Below are 24155 nucleotides of genomic sequence, written 5' to 3'. Positions count from 1 at the left end.
GTTGTAATGAGTGATTCCCTACTAAATTTAAGAAGGGACTGGGTGCCTTTCTTGAAAAGTATAATATTACACTAGTTTCCTTGATATTACGATGATCCAGAGAGCTAGTCTGATTGCCGTATGTGGAGTTGGGAAGGAATTTTTTCCCCCAATGTGAAGCTTACTGACTGCCACATGTTTTTTTTTTGCCTTCCTCTGGATCAACATGTTAAGGCAGGTTAGGATAGGATATGGGTTGAACTAGATGGACTTAAAGTTTTCCTTCAACCTTAATAACTATGTTACTAATACATTGAACATCCCAGTAGATGAGCACTTACTATTATTTGGATTGTCTCCTATAATATGGTGCCTCCCGCTCCAGTACCAGAGAAGCAGGGTCGCGTCACGTGAGCCTGACACAATGTAGCAATCACCACCGATGTAAGACTCCGATCTTGCCAGACAGGTAACAACATCCCAATGCCCAAACACAATTTGTGTTAGTTTTCCTAAAAAAAAAAAGAAAAAATAGAAATTCGGACAGGTATTGGTATGAAACAATAAGTAAAATAAGGTCAATGATTTCTGACAGTTTCTGTTTTGGGTCAGTCAATGCAGCATTGCTGAAAATAATCAGTGGCAATACAGCAAAGGTACAGCATATTACATTCAGCAAGGTTAGAAATGTCAGCCGAAAAGCATGGGAATTGTACAGAAATGTTAGCCAGCATATATGTATGTATACACACACATATACAGTACAGGTCAAAAGTTTAGATACGCAAAAAACATGCAATTATTTTCCCTATTTTTATTAAAATGTTCACATTGTAGATTCAGATTGAAGGCAGCAAAACCACAAAGGCACACATATGACATTGAGATAGTCGACACCTATAAGTACCTTGGTGTGATCCTCAATAATAAGCTTGACTGGGCCCATCACTTGGATGCAGTGTACAGGAAGGGCCACAGTAGGCTTTATCTGCTCAGAAGGCTGAGAGCCTTCGGAGTTAAGGCCCTTTTACATTTAGCGATGCACCAGCGATCCGACGAGCGATCCGACCCGGTCAGGATCGCTGGTGCATCGCTAAATGATCGCTAGTGAGCTTTCATACAGAAAGATCTCACTGCGATGCAGCAGCGACGCAGCGCACGATACTCACCTTTCACACACAGCGATCCTGCGTCCTCCCGCCCGCGTCCAGCGTCGCTCGTCGTCACAGCAGGAAGCCCAGCAGGAAGCGCCCGACGAGAAATGGAGCCGGGCATTCTCGCGCGATCAGCGATGGACAGCGGGGGAGCCGGTCGCTGGTAAGTATCACACATAGCGATATCGTTAGCAATATCGCTATAACGTCACAAAATCGGTGACGTTTTAGCGATATTGCTAGCGATATTGCTTAGTGTAAAACCCCCTTTAGAGGGGCACTCCTTGCATCCTTCTTCAACTCTGTTGTGGCATCAGTCATCTTCTTTGGTGTGGCGTGCTGGGGTAGTGGCATATTAACCAGGGACAGGAATAGGCTGGACAAACTGATTAGAAGGGCCAGCTCTGTCCTGGGATGCCCCCTTGACCCAGTTCAGGAAGTAGGCGACAGGAGGATACTGGCCAAGGTGAGCTACATGGTGGAGAATGATTCCCATCCCATGCATGAGACCGTGACAAAGATGTGCAGTACTGTAAGTGACCGGCTACTTCATCCTAAATGTGAGAGGGAGCGCTATCGAAAGTCCTTCCTTCCTGCTGCAGTTAGGCTGTATAACCAGCACTGTCCAAAACGGAGAACGACCCAAACAGAGAACTGATAGATCCAAAGTTGTGACAGTCCGGCTACATTTTTTTTTTTTTCGTATATGTACCTACCTACTGTCAATGTAATGCCTTTATGCATCTGTATCTGTACTTGTTCCTGCCTTGCTGCTGTAAAGGTACTGTCACACTTAGCGATGTACCAGCGATCCCGACCAGCGATATGACGCTGTCAGGATCGCTGGTACATCGCTAAGTGGTCGCTAGTGAGCTGCCACACAGGCAGATCTCACCAGCGACATCGCTGGGGTCGGGGGGTCGCTACTTACCTGTCACACCAGGCGATCCTGCGTCCTCCTGCCCGGCTCTACGCTCGTCGCTCCACAGGAAGCGCCGCAGGAAGCTGACGACGAGAAACAGTCCAGCCTGTTCTCGCGTGATCAGCGATAACCAGCGGGGGAGCCGGTCGTAGGTAAGTATCACACACACAGATATCGCTAGCAATATCGCTATAACGTCACTAGTTATAGCGATATTGCTAGCGATATCTCTTAGTGTGACAGGCCCTTAATGCTCTGAATTTCCCCATGGTGGGACGATTAAAGGATTATCTTATCTTATCTTATATGGAAACAAGGAGTAAAGACACAAACCAGAAATTGTGTGAAACCTTAAATTCCTTAGAGTACCCCCCCTTTTATTCTGATGACAGCTATACACCCCCATGGCACTCTCTCAAACAGATTCATCATAAAATTAAATGGAATGGTTACCAATGCACAGGAATTCATCACTAAGAGTTCATTTGTGAAATCACCAGCCTTAAGAACATACTTAGAACCATCACGTGTGTTTTGCTGAGGCAGTGTTGGTAAACAGGTTCATACACAGCTCTGAGCCCTACTGCACAACTGTCCTAACCCAAAATATTTTAAAAAAAGACACTCAAGTAAGTAAAGAGAAACGGCAGGCCTCCATTACTATAAGACATAAAAGTCAGTCAATTCGGAAAATTGCTGGAACCTTGAAGACATCTTCAAGTGCAGACATGAAAACCATCAATCGCTATGATGAAACTGGTTCTCATGAAGACCACCCCAGGAAAGGAAGCCTAAAAATAATCTCTGCTGCAGATGATAAGGTCAACAAGGTTACCAGTCTCAGAAACTAAATGGATAGAACCTGAGATAATAATTGCACAATTAGAGACTTGTTTAGGTAAAAGAAAACAAGGAATGGACCATTACATCAGTGGAAATCAGTGCCGTGGTCTAATGAATCAAAACTTAAGAATTTTGGTACCGACCACCATGTCTTTGTGAGACGCAGAAAAGGTGAGCGGATGGTTTCTACACGTGAGGTGTGCACCGTGAAGTATGAAGGGGGAAGTGTCATGGTATGGAGGTGTTATGCTGAAGACACTGTTGGTGATTCTATTCAAATTCAATGAACAATTACCCAGCATGGCTACCACAACATTCTGCAATGATATGCCATCCCATCTGGTTTGCAGTTAGTGGGACTATCAATTGTATTGCAACAAGCCAATGAATCAAAACACATCTAGGCTATGCAATCAAGAAGGAGAGGAATGGAGTGCTGTGTCAAATTACTTGGTGTCCACAATCTCCCAACCTCAACCCCATTGAGATGTTTTTTTATGAGTTGTACAGCAAAGTTAAGGCAAAGCAGCCAACAAATTTTCAGCACCTCTAGAAACTCCCTCAAGACTGATAGAAAGTCAATCCAGGGAACTACCTGATGAAGCTGCTTGAGAAAATGCCAAAGATGTGTAAAACGGTCATGAGAAAAAAATGGGGGGTTCTTTGAGGGATCTAAGGTTTAACACATATTCTGGTTTATTTCACAACTCCTTGCACTGCTGCCTTCAGTCTGCATCTACAATGTGCACATTCCAGTAAGACCAAAAAAAAATTGCATGAACAGGTGTTTCTAAACTTTTGACTGGTACTGTAAACACGTACACATGTTCACAGACATATTATACATCCACCGGGTTTCCCTTGTACCTGTTTCTGTTGAGTATACCCTGAAGCTTTTGTCCCAGAAGCCACAGATTAGGATGTAGCGATTATCAGCTGTTACCACGAAACAGTGGGCATTGATCTGAATGCTCTGATCCACGAGGTCAGTGATTTGGCGTTTGTTAACTCCAGAATTATTGGCTATTGGAAAATAACATTAAAACGATTATGTTAGGAATTATTTCATTACAACCAAAACGTATTATCTATCACTAGACCTGATGTGTAAATCAAGTTTTTATATTAAACAGGTTTTATTTCAGAGTGTATTTCAATGTACAGGAAAAATCTAAATTTTACAGTCTTTACATGGAGCCTTCCCAATAGGCTAACACTTCTTTTGTACTCATTTTTATACACATGGGCGCACAACATTTTTTGGTCCAAGGGCCACAATGCTATACTGTACCAATTCCAAGTTTCACAATTTTTTTTTTTTTTTTTTTAAAGAGGTAGTTACATGAAATACACCACCATCAATGCATTGAAACATCACCAGAACCAAGTTCCAGCTCAGTTTCTGCTTTAAAAAAAAATTAGTATGAACACATGCTCTTTTTGGAGCAGAAACTCACCAATTCCTCCTCATAATCTCAAATCTCTAAGTTTTAACACAGCCATGAAACACGTTATGGATTGATTCAAGTGTACAAGATCAGATACAAGCTCCCTCACACTGCCCCTCTATAAAACACCCCCACAAAAAAGCCCCTTTCCTTATCTCCCCAAAACTGCCTCTTTCTGTCCCTTCCAACCCCACAGTCCCTCACTAGCACTATACCCACTTTCACAGTCCCTCCTAATTGACCCATAATGTCCGAAATTACCCCATAATGTCACCTATAATGTCTCCAATTGCCCATAATGTCCCAAATTCTAACATTAGGTGCCCTCCACCAGCCCCTCATCTAAAATTACATGACATTTAATCTTCGGCTTACCAGTGACTAATGTCTCCTCTGCCTATGCAGCCCCGGAAGCAATATGATGGCATTGGCAACAATGTGATGGTGTGAGCAGCGTGCTGACCTCAACACGTCGCTGCATGTCAGGGCAGGGCTCACAAGTACTTTCTCTGCCCCAGTCCCGGCGCCGAAGTGTTCAGAGGTATTCACGTCTGAAAGACGCAAATAAATTTAAATACGGGAAGAAGGAGCAGAAGCATCCCAGACAGCTATGCGGGCGGCACAGCTTCCTTCGGCTGGCTGTATGTTGTGCAGGCCTTCACAGGGGGAAGGAGTTACTCAGCATCATAGGGCACGGTGACAATAAGTTACAGCACTTTTATTATAGACAGATACACAAGATTATAGCTTTAATAATATGTGATAGGGACAACTGAAAAACTCTCTCTCACCCTGATAGATCTCATGAAGGTTAGTAACCTGAATTAGTACTGTTGGGTACATTATGTTAGTTCTGTTAAAGAGTTATTCTCAAGTTGTCTCTTGAGCAGCTCAGTCTTCTTTCTTTCTGGTGTCTGGCAGGGCAGGCACTCCTCTTTGAGTAACAGTTTTGGTGAACAGTATAACTATAGCATTAGTTGAACTATAAAGCTCAGCATAAATTCTGCTGTAACACATTCAGCTATCAGTGGTTTGTCCTGGTGTGTACACAGCTATGACTGCATTTACTTATGGAGATAACAGGGCATTTGAACAAGCAGAGAGCTACTCCAGACAATGTGAGTCAAGATGCTGGGTGCAGAGGATTGTGATTCTACAGGATTGATAAGAGCAAGATTTATAACAGCAGCATGTCAGGAGCCGAGAGGGAAGGGGAGTGAAGTGAGTAGCTAGTTGATGTAAAGAAATCGATAGGTTTTATAGGTTTTAGGGATCTGACTTGCATTTTTAGAGTTAACTCCTCTCCCTAGCCTGCACAGGTTTGGTCAGACACTAATGGCGGAGATCCATGGAAACCATCTGTACACCTGTACACTATTAAAGATAAAATCTCTCATTGCAGGAGAAGCAAAGCAGTTAGTAAAAGCAAGCCAATTGAAAACTTGCTTATTTTCATGCTAATTAATTAAAGCAATTTAATAACTTGAGAATACCACTTTAATAAAAAAAGTAACTTTCTTCATACATACCAATCAGAGAGTCCATCTCAATAGGAAGATGGTGGGCTTGATCCAATGAGTAACCGGGTGCTCCTCTCAGACCTGCATAGCAAGAGATTATAATCAGACTTTTCCTTAATTTCTGCTAGTACATTACAATGAACCACCAACAGAACTTACAGAGAACATTGTTCCTACAGATGTAGAAAAGGGAAGGATTTTAGAATTAGAAAAAACGTGCAGGATATTCCAGGAGCTGCCAGTGGCTGAAGGATGTCCACAATTCGATGAAGAGCTTTAAAAGTATTACGTGTTTCAGAGTTGATCCAACTCCTACCACAGAGAAATGAAAACAGGATATCACCTCTAACCTTTAAAACATCCACTTGCAGTACCTGGAATATCCCGCTACTTTTTTCTAATTCTCAAACGTTAATTCCAGTTCCAGTATTATACGTCTAGGAATCAGTGGTTAGAGCTGCAGCTGTCTCTAGTGGACTCTCATGCTCTCACCAATGTTGTGCCTGCTTTGCACAACCTCCTCAGGTGGGCAGATCACTATCTAGTATTTAATCTAGATCCACAGATTTACACAAGGCGTGCTTTCCCTATTTTTAGATTGAAAAACTCACAAGGCATCATCTTGAAAACTTATTACTGTACAAAAGGTTCTCTCACTTAACAGGATGACGAGAACTTAAAGTGGCTGTCCGGTGAAAAGAGAAAAAAAAGTTTTTGCACTTTTTTGTTGATCGCCACAAGATAGGTGATAACTTCTAAATCAGAGGGGTCTGCCTGCTGGGACCTCAACCAATTGAAAGAACAGGACACTTTTATCAGCAACAGAAGGAAGCAGCAGTGCACGGGCTCAACTGATGGTCCATTTATTCTCTATAGGGACTGGCAGGAAAAAACTAGTCCAGTGCTGGGCAGTCGTAAAGAAAATGAATGGAGTAGAGGCTGAGCATACACACTGATGTTTCATTCTAAAAGGGATAATAGTGCATTGTTTGCAGATCGATGGTCTCAGCAGTCGGACCCACACTGCTTTGTAAGTTATCACTGTTAAGCCCCCGTTACACATAGCGATATCGCTAGCAATATCGCTGTAACGTCACCGATTTTGTGACGTAGCAGCGATATTGCTAGCGATATCGCTATGTCTGATACTTACCTCCGACTGGCTCCCCCGCTGCTCAACGCTGGTCGCGCGAGAACGTCCTGGATCATTTCTCGTCGGGCACTTCCTGCTGGGCTTCCTGTGGCGCCGACGAGCGACGCGTGGACGCGGGCGGGAGGACGTCAGGATCGCCGCGTCTGAAGCTGGGTTCACACGTAGCGGAACTCTCGCGGAAATTACAGCGAGAATTTCGGAATTCCATTCCGCAGAAAAATCGCATTTTAAATTCCCACGATTTTCCCACGGAAAAACTAGCATTTTTCAAGTGTAATTAGCTTGCAGAATTGCTAGCGTTTTCCAAGCGATCTGTAGCATCGCTTGGAGAACTGATTGACAGGTTGGTCACACTCGTCAAATATAGTGTTTGACGAGTGTGACCAACTTTTTACTATTGAGGCCGCCTATGCGGCATCAATAGTAAAAGATAGAATGTAAATAATAATAATAAAAAAATAATATTGTTATTCTCACCTTCCGACATCCCGCGCAGCCTTCCCGCCTCTCTCCACGCTCCCGGTCCCAGAAATCCTTTGTGACAATTACGTCTGTTTTCGCGGGATCGCGACGTCTCGCGAATGACCGCGAGACTTCGCGATCCCGCGAGAACGGACGTCATCGCTCACAAAGGCTTACTGGGAAAGGGAGCGTGGAGAGAGGCGAGAAGGCTGCGCGGGACGTCGGAAGGTGAGAATAACAATATTTTTTATTTTAAATTCTATTTTTTACAGGGATATGGTACCCAAAGCCCGGAGGACAGTCTCCTCTCCTCCGGACCGTGGGTACCATCCGCATATGTTCTGCTTACTTTTTGCATGGTGTGCACAGCCACATGCGGAAAGTAAGCAGAACAATGCATCCCTATGGGTGCGGGATCGCCACGATTCCGCAAAATTAATGAGCATGCTGCGTTTTTTACCGCAAAGCAATTCCGCCGCGGTAAAAACCGCAGCATTAGCACAGCATTGCGGAATCCCATAGGAATGCATGGGATGCTTATTTTTTGCGGCAAAATCACGCGGCCGTGGAAATGCGAAAAAAAACGCCACGTGTGACCTCAGCCTGACAGGTAAGTAACGATCCCCGACCCCTGCTATGTCGCTGGTGAGATCTGCCTGTGTGGCAGCTCACTAGCGACCACTTAGCGATGCACCAGCGATCCATATCATTGTCGGGATCGCTGGTGCATCGCTAAGGTACCGTTACATAGAGCAGCCCTAACACCAATTTAAAAGTGTTTAGAAATAAACCTTCGGCTGGTGAGAACAGAAGAAATAAACAGGCTCTTTATCTCCATCAATCTCCCAAGCTTGTCTGAGTGTTCGTTTAATTTATACCCTTCATGAAAATAGATGTTCCATGCATAAATGTATGTTTGTTACATGATAAATAGCATAACTCAAAGCTGCATAATAAGTAAGAGTCACATTCGTCATCACTTCTTTCTCAGTGTATTCTCCTGAGAATTACCACATGCTATGAGATATGGCAGGCCCGAAGACAATGAACCCCATCTTTACGCTAACATAACTTATCTTATAGATAGATGAAAACTTTTTTCACTAACCCCTATAACATTGCACAAGCCGTTCGATGCAAAGTATGTGTTCAATTCCATTTTTTGGTGCTATCCCAGTTATCTTTGCTACATTTGTAGTTGTCCTGAACAGAGTTGCATCTGTCATTTCAGATCTGTGTGTATATAACTGAATACATTCTGTAACCACCTTATGAGAAAGGTTACAATGTGATCTTTGCTGGCTACTTGGTTCTATTTCCTCCTTATAATTGTCAGAAGAAATGCATTGTAAAGTGTGTCCTGGAATAGAGAAGAACCTCTTACAAGTTGCTCGCTGTTGTGTGCTGGTTCTGCACAAGTCTCCAAGGGATGCAACATGGCAGAACCCTACTGTGAAGGAAGAGCCTGTGTAACAAGCCAAACATTAACGTAACAGGTGACTTACCCAAAGGGAACACAAGTCCCAGAATGGTAACAAAGACAGACAAGCCGACCCGCACCCCCCAGCTGCGTGTTATACCAGGCTACATACAAGGAGGAATATCTGCTTCACTCAGTAACCTTACATACAGGCTGACCGGCCACTATATCTTATTTTATGATGAATTTTCCTATGTTCATGAAGTATGGTGCAGCAGTTTTATGCATATGTTGGAACATATCCATTCCACAGAGTATAATTTGTAGCTATCTGCTCACAGCACATTTTTGGTTGATTTTTAGCAGTTACATCAGCAAAGCTTCAGACGTACACAATAGACACATTTCCATTGTTAGACTAAGGCTAAAAGAGTGTCCGTTTGGCCAGTATACATCCGTATACCAGTTGACTGATGTGGAACTAAATGGGATCCTTTAAATAAATCAACTTTTTAATAGCTTTCGATGACCTAAGAACTATCGTGGCATCTGTCACCATCAGGCTAAGCTGGCATCTATTTAAGGCTCATTCAGAATTAAGATTTGTTTGCGCATGAGAAAATCGGACTGATTAGTCTGATCAGAGTTTCATCAGAGTGGGCTACAAGTGTAATCTGATTTTTTCAACTAGAAGAAATTAAAAGGAAAAAAAATTCTCCACCTTCTCTATTCTGACAGAAAATCAGACTGCAATTAGATGTCGTGCGAGTGCGGTCTGATATTTATTCATTGACCTGCTTTTCAGATTTTTATCCGACACTTGAGGTCTGTGGTCACAAATCAGCACAGAGGAGCTAATTAAAAGACACATAAAATAGTGACAACCTTCCCATCAGAGCAAGCTCACTGGAAGATTATTAGTGAACTCATTCTATATCTAGCAAAAGACAGTGCAATGCAGAAAATATCAAAAAGAAAATGGTGCAAAAATGTATTGAAACCTAATTGTCAACAGTTTTTATTCCAAAATACATGCACGTAGGTAAAAAAAAAAAATGTTTATATCCTTCTACTCTCAGAAAACGGTGAATCCAAAAATAATAGGTTAATGGAATATTATAGGTGGAAATGCTGAGAGTCAAATGATGTGCATTGTTTTTAGCGTAAACTACATATTCTGGTTCATTGAATATTCTTGTTCCCATATGTAGCTCCCTCTGATAGCAAGTGATCACGCCTGGCAGAAATATTTAGGCATCTTTAATACAATATGACATTTTAGTAATGTGATTAAAATAATTGGCTTCCAGTTGAAAAGGGCAGAACTTACCCACAGTGTTGTGCCACCTATTCACTGCAAATAGCCGGCTGCATGTGACAGTCACCACTGCAGGGATAGTCAGATGGGGCAGCGTATTTGCTGCAACATGTGTGACTGGTGAGTTAGATGGAAATTTCAGCACCATGATGACATCCTGCTGCATCTGGTCTTTAAACATGAGAGGACTCTGTGGCAGGAAGCACTGTTAAGGGGCAAGAAAGAATACAGTCAATAAGAAAAAGTCATAGAAAGACAATAATCAGATGGAATGTATCATCTATCAGGATTAGCAGATATTTTAGGGATCCTGAGTTACAGCCAGTATTATAGCTCAGAGCTGTATTTACAATTCTGCCAAATTCAGAGCAGAACTCTTCCAGAATTCCTTGCTGGCTGAACACCTGCACAGAGCATGCCCTGGTGATTTGCACTACTGGACATCTCATCTATAAGTCAGGTCGATAAAGAAACATTACCTTCATTATTCATTATAGGAGCTCAGCTAAGGTGTGTCTCAACAAGCTTGTTGACTGTTTCCAATAATAAATAGGATTGTGAAGAGCTCAGGGTCTATAATACAACTTATAACTTAGCATCAGTACATAATGCAGTAAGCAATGTATATTATGTGCAGCCGATTACTCAAGACTGGAGTAGTGCAAAATTAAGATATACACGCCATAAAATCTGTTTCTCAATAGTCTTAATTGGGGAACAAAGAGAACCATGGTATAGTTTGCTGCCTCCAAGAGGCTGGCACTGTTATTACAATCTAAATGGAAACTGGCTCCTCCCCAGCAGACTATATCTCACCTGCTAGCCTCAAGCTTTCTCAGTTTAGAGAGAAAGCAGTAGGAGAAGCAAAAAACAAAGCATTTGGAGAAAAATAATTCAATTACACCCTGAGAGAAGAAAACTACAAAAATGCATGCCCAATGGGGCAACTAATGGTGGGTGCTGTGTCCCCCAATGGAGACTATCAAGTAACAGATTTTACGGTGAGTCCCAAAAATCTTAATTTCTCGGTCGCTTCATCGGGGGACACAGAGAACCATGGGACATCCTAAAGCTGTCTCTGGGGTGGGAAAATAAATATACTGATAACACAAAACTCTGCATTCCTGCTCAGGCCGAAGCCTGAGCAAATGCCGCCTGCAAAATCTTCTTGCGAAGGACCTGCATCCGCAGAATCAAAGGTGTGCAACCTGTAAAAGTTTGAGAAGGTATGTACTGATGACCAAGTAGCCGATTTACAGAGTTGCAGGATATATGCCTGGTGACAAAGTGCCCAGAAAGCCCCCCTCTGCCTCACGGAGAGTGCATTAACCCTAAAAGGAAGCGCCCTGGCCTTTGCTCTAAAGGCCTGAATGATGGCTGTTCTAATCAAACGAACAATTGTTGTCTTATAGGCGGCCAGGCCCATGTGAGGGCCGTCTGATATGACAAACAAGTTATCAGACTTTCTAAATGGGGCAGCGGCTGATAAATAGCAACGTACTTCCCTGACAACATCTAATTTGTGCAAAGCCTTCTCGATCAGATGAGAAATCGTAGGGCAAAAGGAAGGGAAGGCAAGACAATGACCATGTTAAGGTGGAAAGCCGAAAACACTTTGGGGAGGAAGGAATGAACAGGTCTCAACACTACCTTATCCTGGTGCAGGATGAGGAAAGGAACTGGAAAGGAACTCGGCAAGAGAGAGCAGAAAGCTCTAATACTCTCCTAGTAGAGGTGATGGCAATAAGGACAGCTACTTTATAGGCCTACATGAAGGGCAGAAATCTCTCTGAGAGGCTCAAATGTTGAAGACTGAAGAGCCTCCAAGACTAGATTAAGGTCCTACGGATCAAAGGGAGGTCAATAGGGTGGTCGACTAGCACGTACTACCCACTGAACATAAGTCTTATGCCAGGGTCACACTTGCGAGCGTGATGCGAGAAACTCACGCAAGTCTTTCGCATCAATACCCGACACTTGGGACCGGAGTGAGAGGCTGCATGTATTAACCAAGAGTCCACATCTCTCTGAAACAAGACAACCATGGAGGACACCTGACCCTTAAGAAAACTAAGAGCCAAACCTGACTCCAGGCCTGACTGCAAAAAGTAGAGCAGTACAAGTAGAAAAAAGGGCATTAGAGAAATTCCAGAAAACTCACACCAGTGAAAGTAGGCCTTCCAAGTGCGGTGATAGATGCACAGCGAGGAGGGCTTCCATGCCCCGATCATGGTTTGGATGACTGATTCTGACAAACCCGCTGCCCTCAGAATTGCGGCTTCAACAGCCTTGTAATTAAATTGAGTGACTGTAAATTTTGGTGGAACAACGGACCCAGAGTCAGAAGATCAAAACTGGTAAGAAGAGTTGAAAGGACATCTGCCAAAAGGTTGATCAAGTCCACGTACCAGGTCCTCTGAGGCTGATTTGGTGCAATGAGGAATCCCCTCTGCCTTGACTTGTTAAGAAGTCTGGGCAGAGTAGGTAGAGGCAGGAGTAGGTAAGGCAGAGGTAACTGGGAACAGGGAATCGTCCATGCGTCAGTCACAACTGCCTGAGGATCCTGAGATCTTGCAACGAATCTTAGTATCTTGTGGTTTAGTCTGGATGCCAACAGGGCCAACTTTTGGTGTGCCACACCAATTACAAAACTACTTGAATACCTCTGGGTGAAGAGCTCTTTCTCCTGCGGCTACCTATTGGAGTCTCAAGAAGTTCTGCCACACAGTTGTCCACTCCGGGTATATGAACCACTGCGATCAGAGGAACTTTGTCCTCTGCCCATCTCAGTATCACTGCCAACTCTGACATGGCAGATAAACTTAGTGTCCCTCATTGACAGTTGATATAGGCCACTGCCGTAGCATTGTCTGACTGGGTCCTGAAGGGCAATCCTAGGACCAGATGATGCCAATGTAGAAGAGCCAGACAGATGGCTCTGAGCTCCAACATATTGATTGGAAATGGTCTCTCCTAACTGTTCCAGGATTCCTGAATAAAACAAGAGGCGGAAGACGGACCCCCACCCGAAAAGGCTGGCATCCATGGTCAGAACCTGCCCATGGATGGGGCAGAAGGAACAACCCTGGATTAATAGGGGCGACGTCTAAAACTACCTAAGAGACTGGTGACAGTGAAGTGGAAGGAGGACTAGACGGTCTGAAGACTTTATTAACATGTCCCAACAAGCAAAAGTATGTTCTGTAGGGACCTTGAATTAAATCATGAAAACAGGACTGCCTCGAATGTTGCTACCATCTTCCCCAAGACTCTCATGCAAATTTGGAGAAAATGTCTATCTGACCACATCAGAATTCGGACAGAGGACTGCAGCACTAGCCATCTCCTCTGAAAGGAAGACTGATGCTTGAACAGTTTTGAAAATCATCCCTAGGAATCAAAGCTGCCATGTTGGAACTAACGCGGACTTTGCCCTGTTGACAAAACATCTGAACGCTTCCAAGGAATCAAGGACAATCTTTAAACTTTCCAGATTCTGGGAAAAGGAAGGTGCCTTGACCAGAATGTCACCCAGGTAGGGGATTACAAACCACCCACCCTAGTCCGGAGCAAAGCCATGACTGGGGCCAATACTTTTGCAAACACCCTGGGCACAGTTGCCAGCCCAAAGGGAAGAGACCTGAACTGAAATTGATCCTAGTTGACTGCAAAAGAGAAGAAATTGATGATGAGCCAGAAAGACCGGTACATGAAGATAGGTGTTCTTTATGTCTAGAATCATAGAATCGTAGAGTTGGAAGGGGCGACGTCTAATTAGGGCCTATTGCCCTCCTGGGCAATCTGGTCCAAACCCCTGCTCAAAGCAGGATTCGCTAAATCATCCCAGTCAGATGTCTGTCCTGCCTCTGTTTGAAGACTTCCATTGAAGGAGAACTCACCACTTCTCGTGGCAGCTTGTTCCACTCATTGATCACTCTAACTGTCAAAAAGTTTTTTCTAATATCTAATCTGTGTCTCCTCCCATTCAGTTTCATCCCATTGCTTCTAGTCTTTCCTTGTGCAAATGAGAATAAAGTTGATCCTTCTACAATGTGACAGCCCTTTAGATATTTGTAGACAGCTATTAAGTCTCCTCTCAGTCTTCTCTTTTGCAAACTAAACAATCCCAAATCCTGCAACCTTTCCTCATAAGACAGGGTTTGCAGACCGGTCACCATTCTGGTTGCTCTTTTCTGAACTTGCTCCAGTTTGTTGATGTCTTTTTTAAAATGTGGTGCCCAAAACTGGACACAATATTCCAGATGAGGTCTGACCAAAGAGGAGTAGAGGGAAATAATGACTTCACGTGATCTAGACTGTATGCTTCTGTTAATACATCCTAGAATTGCATTTGCTTTTTGCTGCTGCATCACACTGTTGACTCATTCAGTCTGTGATCTATTAGTATACCCAAGTCTTTTTCACATGTGCTGTTGCTTAGCCCTATTCCTCCCATTCTGTATATGCTTTTTTCATTTTTATTGCCCAGATGTAGTACTTTGCATTTTTCCCTGTTAAAAACCATTCTGTTAGTTGCTGCCCACTTCTCCAGTTTATTTATATCTTTTTGAATCCTCTCTCTCTTCTCTAGTATTAGCTATCCCTCCTAGCTTTGTGTCATCAGCAAATTTAATCAGTTTACCCTCATTTCATCTAAATCGTTGATAAAGATGTTGAACAATACAGGGCCCAGGACAGAGCCCTGTGGTACCCCACTTGAGACATTCTTCCAACTGGATGTGCAGCCATTTACGACCACTCTTTGGGTCCGATCACTAAGCCAGTTATGAATCCACCTAACAGTTGCCTTGTCCAGTCCATACTTAGTCATTTTTTCAATAAGGATTGTATGAGATACTTTGTCAAATGCTTTGCTAAAGTCAAGATATACTATATCTACAGCATTTCCTTGATCCACCCAATCAGTGATTCCATCATAGAAGGAAATTAAGTTAGTCTGACATGACTTATTAGTTACAAACTCATGCTGACTCTGTTTAATCACTTCATTCTTATCCAGGTACTGACATACATGTTGTTTAATAATTTGTTCAAAGATTTTTCCTGGTATAGACGTCAGACTCACCGGCCTATAGTTGCCTTGGTCCACCTTCTTCCCCTTTTTGAAGATAGGAACAACATTTGCTCTTCTCCAGTCTTCTGGGACTCCTCCTGTTCTCCAAGAATTTTCAAAGATTATGGAGAGGGGTTCAAAAATTTCTTTTGCTATCTCTTTCAGTACTCTGGGGTGTAATTCATCTGGACCTGGAGACTTGAATTCATTTAGGTTAGCTATATGTTTCCTCACTATCTTTCTGTTTATAGATATCCTGGATTCTTCTATTCCCTTAATAGGACAGTGAAGAACAGTTGATGTTACATTTCCTTTCTGAGAGAAAACAGATGCAAAAATAGGAATTTAAAAGTTCGGCCTTCTCAACATCCTGTCTTACCATTTCATCATTTTCATCCTGTAAAAATCCTATAGCATCTTTGACTTTTCTTTTACTTTTGACATATCCCCAAAATCCTTTATTACTGCTTTTGACATCTCTTGCAAGCCTCAATTCAGTCAGCTTTAGATAATCTGATTTGTGCCCTGCAGGTTCTGCAGACAGCATTATATTCTTCTTTAGATATGCCTCCCTCTTTCCATTTTGTAAACATTTTTTTCTTCCTTTTTAGCATGTGCTTAAGTTCTGTGTTCATCCATCCTGGCTTCCTTAAATGCTTCCTATCCTTCCCTCTTTTCGGAATTGTTAATAATTGTGCTTTGAGAATTTCATTTTTCAAGATTTCCCATCCTTCCTGGACATTTTTGTCTTTAAGGATATTCAGCCATTGGATCCCTCCAATTATCTTTCTGAATCCCTTAAAATCTGCCTTTCCGAAATCTAACCTTGACGTCTGAGTCTTCACAGGTCTTCCTCCTCTAGTTATCCAAAATTCTAAAATAGAATGGTCGCTACCTCCTAGGGTCCCAGCCACTTTTACCTCCTCAACCATTTCATCCCTGTTTATAAGGATTAGATCCAAGGTAGCAGTTCCCCTTGTTTTCTCCCCTACCTTGTGGAAGATAAAGTTGTCAGCAAGAGAGGATAAGAATTTCCTTGACCTGTTAGTTTTGCCTGAGAGAGATTCCCAACAAATGTCTAGATAGTTGAAATCTCCCATGACAACTATGTCATATTTTTGGAGAACTTGGCCATTTGATGCATAAAGAGTTCATCCATATCTTCATTTTGCACAGGCGGCCTGTAGTAAATGCCTACAATGGTGTCCTTTCCATTGTTCTGTCCTTGTATTCTTACCCAAACAGTTTCCACAGAACTCCCAGTCTCTGAAGCTTCAATCTCTGTGCAGATATACGCATTTCTAACATACATCAAGAACACAAACTCCCTGGCCTCCATGGATGCCGCGACTGACTGAAGCGACTCCATCCTAAAGTGATGCAGCCTTACCCATTTGCTCAGCCATTTTCGATCCAGAAAGGGTTGTACCGAACCATCCCTTTTGGGGAAGACTAAGGTTTGAATAGAACCTTCTGAAATGTTCTGAAGGAGGAATCTTTATGATTATTCCTGCTTCAAGCAGGGGAGCTACTGCTTGATCGAAACTGCCTCTTATACTAGGGGGAGTAGGGGAACAAGATCTGAAAAAACAATCTTGCGAGGAGCAAAAAACTCTATTCTGTAGCCAGAAGAGACGACCTCTCTAACCCATAAACTGATGACTGCACCCCAGCCATGCCTCTCAGAAGAGAAGGTGGGTAACCAACCGGGAAGAATCCCCCAGTGGGGGTTGCCTGTCATATGTTATCTCCTCAACTGCCTCTAGAACCAGAGGGCTTAGAATCAGGACTGATGGAATGCCTGGCGGTAGTGTGGTTAAAGGATGATCTCCTTGACCTCTGGGAGACTCTGGGTCTGACCTGATGACCGGAATCCTCCGATGCAGGAAACTCACAAAAGGGGCAAAATGACAAAGCCTACAGTCTTTGAAATGAACGGCTGGCCTGACCAGGGGAAGCACAGTGCTTCTGCCGCCCATGGCGTCAGCAATGGTCTTGTCCAATTTAGTACCGAACAGGTGAGACCCCTGGAAAAGTAAACCTGTAAGCGACTTCTTTGAAGCTATATCTGCTCTCCATACCTTCAGCCATAAAATATGAAGAATGGCTAAACAATTACTTGCCGCCTGGGCAAAGAATTCAGTCACATCTACTGATGTGAACATAAATATCTGGCTGCTTGTGCGACCTGATCCACAATATCCACAAGGTCCACCTCCTGGGAACCAGCAGGAATTCTGTGCAGTAAATACCTCTCCAAATCAGTAACTGACTTGGATAACAAAGTAGCAGCAAAAGCAGGGCAGAGGGCAAAGCTCAATGCCTCAAAGACGGACATTGCCACAGATTCTATACATGTGTCTTTGGCGTCTTTAAGTGCCACTACCTCAGCAAAAGGTAAGGTGGTTGTCCTGGTGTCATGTCGGACGCTATTCACACCACAGCGTCCGGCAGGCAGAGGTAGTTCCACCTCCGTCCACTATAGCCTCAGTGGCGCCGGCTTGATCTTCAGGCTCTCGGGGGTTAATCTTGCTTGAGACCAGGATGGATGTTTAGTCATGCCCACGGTCTTTAAATAGTCATGCTGGCCTATGGGCGTCGCCGATTATAGCTTGTGTTTCATACCAAGTGGTTCCGGTCTGGAGTGGAGGTGTTGAAGAGAGATTCGTATCTGGTGGCGTATGATCCGGTGTTATCCTTTCTCCTTCCCATTTTTGTGTTTAGTTGTGCCCTGTTCACATTACTGTATATTCCTGTGTGCGTGCGGCACAGTGCAGTTTAAGTTCTCCCTGTCTGTCATAATTTGTGTGGGGGCTTTGGTGGTGTCTCTCCTCACTGGGTGGAGGGTTAAGTGCAGGGCCGAGCAGGAGATAAGGAAAGGTTGGAGGCTCAGGCATTTGCACCATCAGCAAAAACCCTGGGTTGAGGGTCAGACAGGGTTTTCCCTAGTTAAAGGGACATCACAGGGACCCCGGGTATTTCAGCCTTAGTTGAACTAAGCCCCGCGTGACATTATAATCGGCCCACATTTTTTCAGGAGTCAATGGATCCATTAGACTCCATAACCCGCCAGTTGGCGGCGCTGTCCTTACAGGTCTCCGAGTTGAAAGGGGCTGTTCAGCAGCAGGGACTGGTAGTAGCAAAGGTGCAAACGGCAGCTGCAAGTATCGGTGCAGAGCCAAAGATCCCGCTGCCAGAACGATTTTCAGGGGATCGCAGCAAATTTGTCGTATTTCGGGAGGCCTGCAAGTTATACTTCCGCATGCGCCCTATCTCCTCAGGTAATGAAGCTCAGCGGGTAGGGCTGGTGTTGTCATTACTGAGTGGTGACCCCCAAGCATGTGCATTTTCCTTACCAGCGGACTCTGCTACATTTCATTCTGTCGATAATGTTTTTTCTGCTCTCGGGCTCATTTACGATGACCCTGACCGACTGGCTCTAGCGGAATCTAAAATCCGCGCCCTCCGCCAGGGGGAGCGCTTGGCAGAGAACTATTGTTCAGAATTTTGCCGTTGGGCCGTAGACACACAGTGGAATGACCCAGCACTGCGCAGCCAGTTTATTCATGGGGTATCAGGGAAGGTTAAACAAGCCCTCCTGATGTATGAGACTCTGGCATCGTTGGAGTCTGCCATGAGTTTGGTGATACGTATTGATCGCCGTTTTCGTCAGGGGGCACAGGAGACGCTACCTCTGGGGGATAGCAGAGGTGCAAGTGTGGTTGAAGTAGATGAGTCCACTGAACCTATGCAGATTGCTGGCGTGGCACAGGTTAAGCGTCGCGTTCCGGGATTCCGGAAGCCCGGAGCATGTTTCTACTGTGGTAAAGGAGGTCATTATGTTAACGTTTGCCCTGTACTACCTAAGAGGGTCACACCGGCGGAAAACTGTTAAGCTCAGAGGGTATGGAGGAGGCCCAACTGAGCGTATGCATATCCTCCATGATGGTATCTCAATGTATGCTCCCTGCCAAGGTTATTATCGCGGGCAAAGAGCTACCAATATCAGTGTTTGTGGATAGCGGTTCCGCCACCAATCTCATAGATGGGGAGTTTGCACACACCGCCGGGTTTAAGATCGAAAGACTTCCTCACCCCATACAGGTGGTTACCATTAATGCTGTTCCCCTCCCTCAAGGGGAGATTACGGAGTTTGTGGCAGAGGTGAAACTCCACATTGGGGTCCTACATTCTGAGTCGGTTACATGTAGGGTCCTCCGTAATCTCCCAGCACAAATGGTCCTGGGTTTTCCATGGTTGTCCAGGCACAACCCGGTAATTGATTGGAAAACTCAGGACATAGTACAAAGGAGTGGTTTCTGCCAAGACAATTGCTTGGCCACATGTGTGTCCGCCGTGACGCCCACCCTGCCGGAGGCTTTGCAGGATTTCGCTGATGTTTTCTCTGAGAGGGGTTGCTCAGAACTGCCTCCACATCGAGCCTATGATTGTGCAATTAGGCTAAAACCCGGGGCCAAATTACCTAAGGCCAGGATGTTTAATATTTCTGGTCCTGAGAGACAAGCTCTGAAAGACTACATCGCGGAGAGTCTGAGCAAAGGACACATCCGGCCTTCGTCCTCGCCTGTAGCCGCGGGGTTCTTCTTCATTAAGAAGAAAGATGGGGGGCTACGCCCGTGTCTGGATTTCCGAGAGTTAAACCAGATTACTATCCGTGATCCCTACCCAATGCCGTTGATCCCGGATTTGTTCAACCAGGTAGCGGGGGCGAAATGGTTTTCCAAGCTGGACCTCAGGGGGGCGTATAACCTCATAAGGGTCCGTCAGGGGGATGAGTGGAAGACGGCGTTTAACACTCCTGAGGGTCATTTTGAGAGTCTGGTTATGCCGTTTGGGTTGACAACCGCGCCGGCCGTTTTACAACATTTTATTAATGATGTATTTGCTCATGTCCTGGGGAGATTTGTGATTGTATACCTGGATGATATCCTCATTTATTCTAGCGATCGGGACACTCATTTGGAGCATGTCAGGCAGGTGTTACAGTTGCTCCGGGAGAACCAGCTCTATGCTAAGCTGGAAAAATGTTTATTTTTTTGTCCAGGAGTTGCCCTTTTTGGGATATATTGTGTCCGCAGCCGGGTTTAAAATGGACACCGTTAAGGTGCAAGCGGTGCTGCAATGGGAGAGGCCGGAGAGTCTGAAAGCACTCCAGCGGTTCCTTGGGTTTGCGAATTATTATAGGAAATTTATAAAACACTTTTCGACTATCGCCAAACCGCTCACGGACATGACAAAAAAAGGTGCCGATCTGGCGAGCTGGCCTGAGGTGGCCATACGCGCATTTGAGCGTCTGAAGAATAGTTTTGCTTCAGCCCCCATTCTGGTGCAACCAGACGTGTCTAAACCTTTTGTGGTGGAGGTTGATGCGTCGGAGGTGGGAGTGGGGGCAGTACTGTCTCAAGGCTCGTCCTTGAGCGAGATGCATCCATGCGCCTACTTCTCCAAGAAGCTGTTGCCGGCCGAACGGAATTATGATATCGGCAACAGGGAGTTGTTGGCCATCAAATTGGCTTTTGAGGAATGGCGACACTTCTTGGAGGGGGCGGCTCACCAGGTCACAGTCATCACCGACCATAAGAATCTGCTCTATCTGGAGTCGGCCAAGCGTCTGTCTCCTAGGCAGGCCCGCTGGGCATTGTTTTTTACTCGTTTCAATTTCCTTGTGACTTACCGTCCCGGGGCTAAAAACACCAAGGCGGATGCTTTGTCTAGGTGTTTTCCGGGGGGAGAACCTCGGGAAGAGCCGGTACCCATCCTCCAGGAAGGGGTAGTGGTCTCGGCTCTCCCGACTGAGGTAGAGGCGGAGATTGCCGAGGCCCAAGAGGAGGTACCGCCAGGACTTCCCGCCAACAAATCATTTGTACCCCTGCATCTTCGGCTTAAGGTGTTGAAGGAACACCACGACTTGGTACTGGCTGGTCATCCAGGGGTGAAGGGCACCTTAGAGCTGGTAACGCGTCGTTTCTGGTGGCCCAAAATCCGGCAGGACGTGGTCTCATACGTGGCAGCTTGCATCACGTGCGCTAGGGCCAAGTCGCCCCGAGCCCGTCCTGCTGGCACGCTACAGCCTCTGGGGGTACCCAATAGGCCATGGACAGAAATCTCCATGGATTTCATCACTGACTTGCCAGCCTCGGCGGGGAACACGGTCATCCTGGTGGTGGTTGACCGTTTTTCAAAGATGGCGCATTTTGTGGCGTTGTCTTCATTGCCCAATGCAAAGACGTTGGCTCAGGTATTTGTGCAGGAGGTGGTCAGACTCCACGGAGTTCCGTCGGACATAGTATCTGATAGGGGTACACAATTTGTGGCGAGGTTTTGGAAAGCTTTTTGCTCACGTTTGGGGATCAAGTTGTCACATTCATCGGCGTTTCATCCACAGTCTAATGGACAAACTGAGCGCATGAACCAAAATCTAGAACAGTATTTACGATGCTTTGTGTCCGACAACCAGGAGGAGTGGTCTACTTTCCTTCCTCTGGCCGAATTCGCGTTAAATAATCACCGCCAAGAGTCATCGGGAGAGTCTCCGTTCTTTTGTGTTTACGGTCAACATCCTCAGTTTTGTACCTTACGTCAGGGTGACTCGGGGGGTGTCCCAGAGGAGGATCAGCTAGGAGCCCAATTGTCATCGGTCTGGAGGAGGGAGAAGCAGCGTTTGTTGAGCATGAGTGCTAGGTACAAACGGGTGGCTGACAGTAGACACGTGCCAAGTCCGGACCTGTGTGTGGGTGAATGGGTGTGGTTAGCTACGAAGAACATAAAACTCAAAATCCCATCTTTAAAACTGGGTCCAAGGTTTATTGGGCCTTTTAGGATTTCTGCCATCATTAACCCAGTGGCTTATCGGTTGGAACTTCCTGCGGTGTACAAGATACACAACGTGTTTCACAGGGCTTTATTGAAAAAGGTGGTAGGCTCTGTGGACACGACGCCGATGCCACCTCCAGTCATGGTGGATGGCGATTTAGAGTTTGAGGTCACCAAGGTAGTGGACTCTCGAGTAGTACGCCGTACTCTTCAGTATTTGGTGCACTGGCGGGGGTATGGTCCGGAGGAGAGGTCTTGGGTTCCAGCCTCAGACATACATGCGAATCGGCTGGTCAGTTCCTTTCACCGTCGTCATCCGGACAAGCCGGGTCCTATGAGTCTTGAGGGTCCGGGGGTCCCTCGTAGAAGACTGGGTAATGTCATGTCGGACGCTATTCACACCACAGCGTCCGGCAGGCAGAGGTAGTTCCACCTCCGTCCACTATAGACTCAGTGGCGCCGGCTTGATCTTCAGGCTCTTGGGGGTTAATCTTGCTTGAGACCAGGTTGGATGTTTAGTCACGCCCACGGTCTTTAAATAGTCATGCTGGCCTATGGGCGTCGCCGATTATAGCTTGCGTTTCATACCAAGTGGTTCCGGTCTGGAGTGGAGGTGTTGAAGAGAGAGAGATTCGTATCTGGTGGCGTATGATCCGGTGTTATCCTTTCTCCTTCCCATTTTTGTGTTTAGTTGTGCCCTGTTCACATTACTGTATATTCCTGTGTGCGTGCGGCGCAGTGCAGTTTAAGTTCTCCCTGTCTGTCATAATTTGTGTGGGGGCTTTGGTGGTGTGTCTCCTCACTGGGTGGAGGGTTAAGTGCAGGGCCGAGCAGGAGATAAGGAAAGGTTGGAGGCTGAGGCATTTGCACCATCAGCAAAAACCATGGGTTGAGGGTCAGACAGGGTTTTCCCTAGTTAAAGGGACATCACAGGGGCCCCAGGTATTTCAGCCTTAGTTGAACTAAGCCCCGCGTGACACCTGGATAGGCGAGATAGCGGCATATCTACCACAGGCGGACCAGACCAGGAAGCCACCCACTCCGCTGGAATAACACCCCCAATCGATTGCATTTTTATAACACCTGTCAGGGTGTTCCCATGCCTTCTGTAGGACTTCTCCAAATTGCTTGTGGTTACAAAAAAGATCTAGACACATTCTCTTACCTTTCCTAAGGAAACCTGTTTCAGTGGAGGAAAGGGGGTCCTTTGACAACACCCCTAGAGACGAGACAACAGCCGACACTAAACTTTCTACCATCTTCCTCAACTTCCCCATCTGATATGGGTCTAACACAGACTTTGAGCTGGAACTAGAGTCCAAGTGTTGGGGTAAGTATGTCCTGAGATGGGGAAAAAGATCTTGGACATCTTCACGGAGGATGAGGAAAAGTGAGGATGCTTGGATTTTGGCCAGGACTGGCCATACTGGTGTGGCGTGAAAGGAAAGTCCAACTCACTCATGGCGGCGGTCGGGGCTCCCGGGGTGGTAGGCACTATTGGTAAATGCTCAACACAACAGTAACCAACATCCTCCTCCCCCCTTCCCTCCCACTCCCCATGCGACTCGGCCTCAGAACCACCCCCTATAATTTCAGCTTACCTAGGGATCCTAACTGATCTTCTTTCATATGCCATTCAGTAGATACAAATGTTAACATTATTCGCCTTATTTCTTCTCCTGAGCATATACCACTTATGCACTTTCTCCATTTACTGAAAAAAATTGCTGTCGATCTCTCCTTGCTCCTCTCCACCACCACTTTCTCCAGCATGAGCGTTTTTTCAGCTGGCTTATCGCCTCTTCTCTCGAGGGAATTTCTCTCACCAACCATTTCTGGAGAATTGCCCTTTTACTTATCATGACTATATCGTGGAAGAGAGATGGTATTGTAACCCCTCCTTTGTCCTCTCCGTAACCAACATCCTGGACACCCTGGTTAGTTCGGCTAAAGACTGGGCTAGATCATGAGCCCAAGCAGGTGGGGTAATACTCCTTTCTGACATTCCAAAGGTCCCCTGAACAGGTA

At 45.3% G+C, this 24155-nt stretch overlaps 1 protein-coding gene across 6 annotated transcripts in view; it reads right to left on the bottom strand.

Annotated features, from left to right (window-relative positions):
• The window catches only part of NBEA (neurobeachin), a 915436-nt gene that overhangs the window by 43545 nt on the left and 847736 nt on the right, over positions 1-24155 (bottom strand). For all 6 annotated transcript variants that reach the window (XM_073583206.1, XM_073583210.1, XM_073583208.1 and 3 more), the window contains 4 exons: positions 10232-10424; positions 5876-5947; positions 3766-3921; positions 321-491 (listed from right to left, as the gene is read on the bottom strand). In XM_073583206.1, coding sequence (XP_073439307.1) covers positions 321-491; positions 3766-3921; positions 5876-5947; positions 10232-10424 — 592 coding nt within the window. The remainder of the gene's footprint in view (positions 1-320; positions 492-3765; positions 3922-5875; positions 5948-10231; positions 10425-24155) is intronic.

This window comes from Dendrobates tinctorius, unplaced genomic scaffold, assembly GCF_039654945.1.
Source record: "Dendrobates tinctorius isolate UK_male_01 unplaced genomic scaffold, ASM3965494v1 ptg000075l, whole genome shotgun sequence".
NCBI classification, from domain to species: Eukaryota; Metazoa; Chordata; class Amphibia; order Anura; family Dendrobatidae; genus Dendrobates; species Dendrobates tinctorius.
The sequence above is the reverse complement of the archived record's forward strand: the minus strand, read 5'-3'. Positions and strand labels throughout refer to the sequence as shown.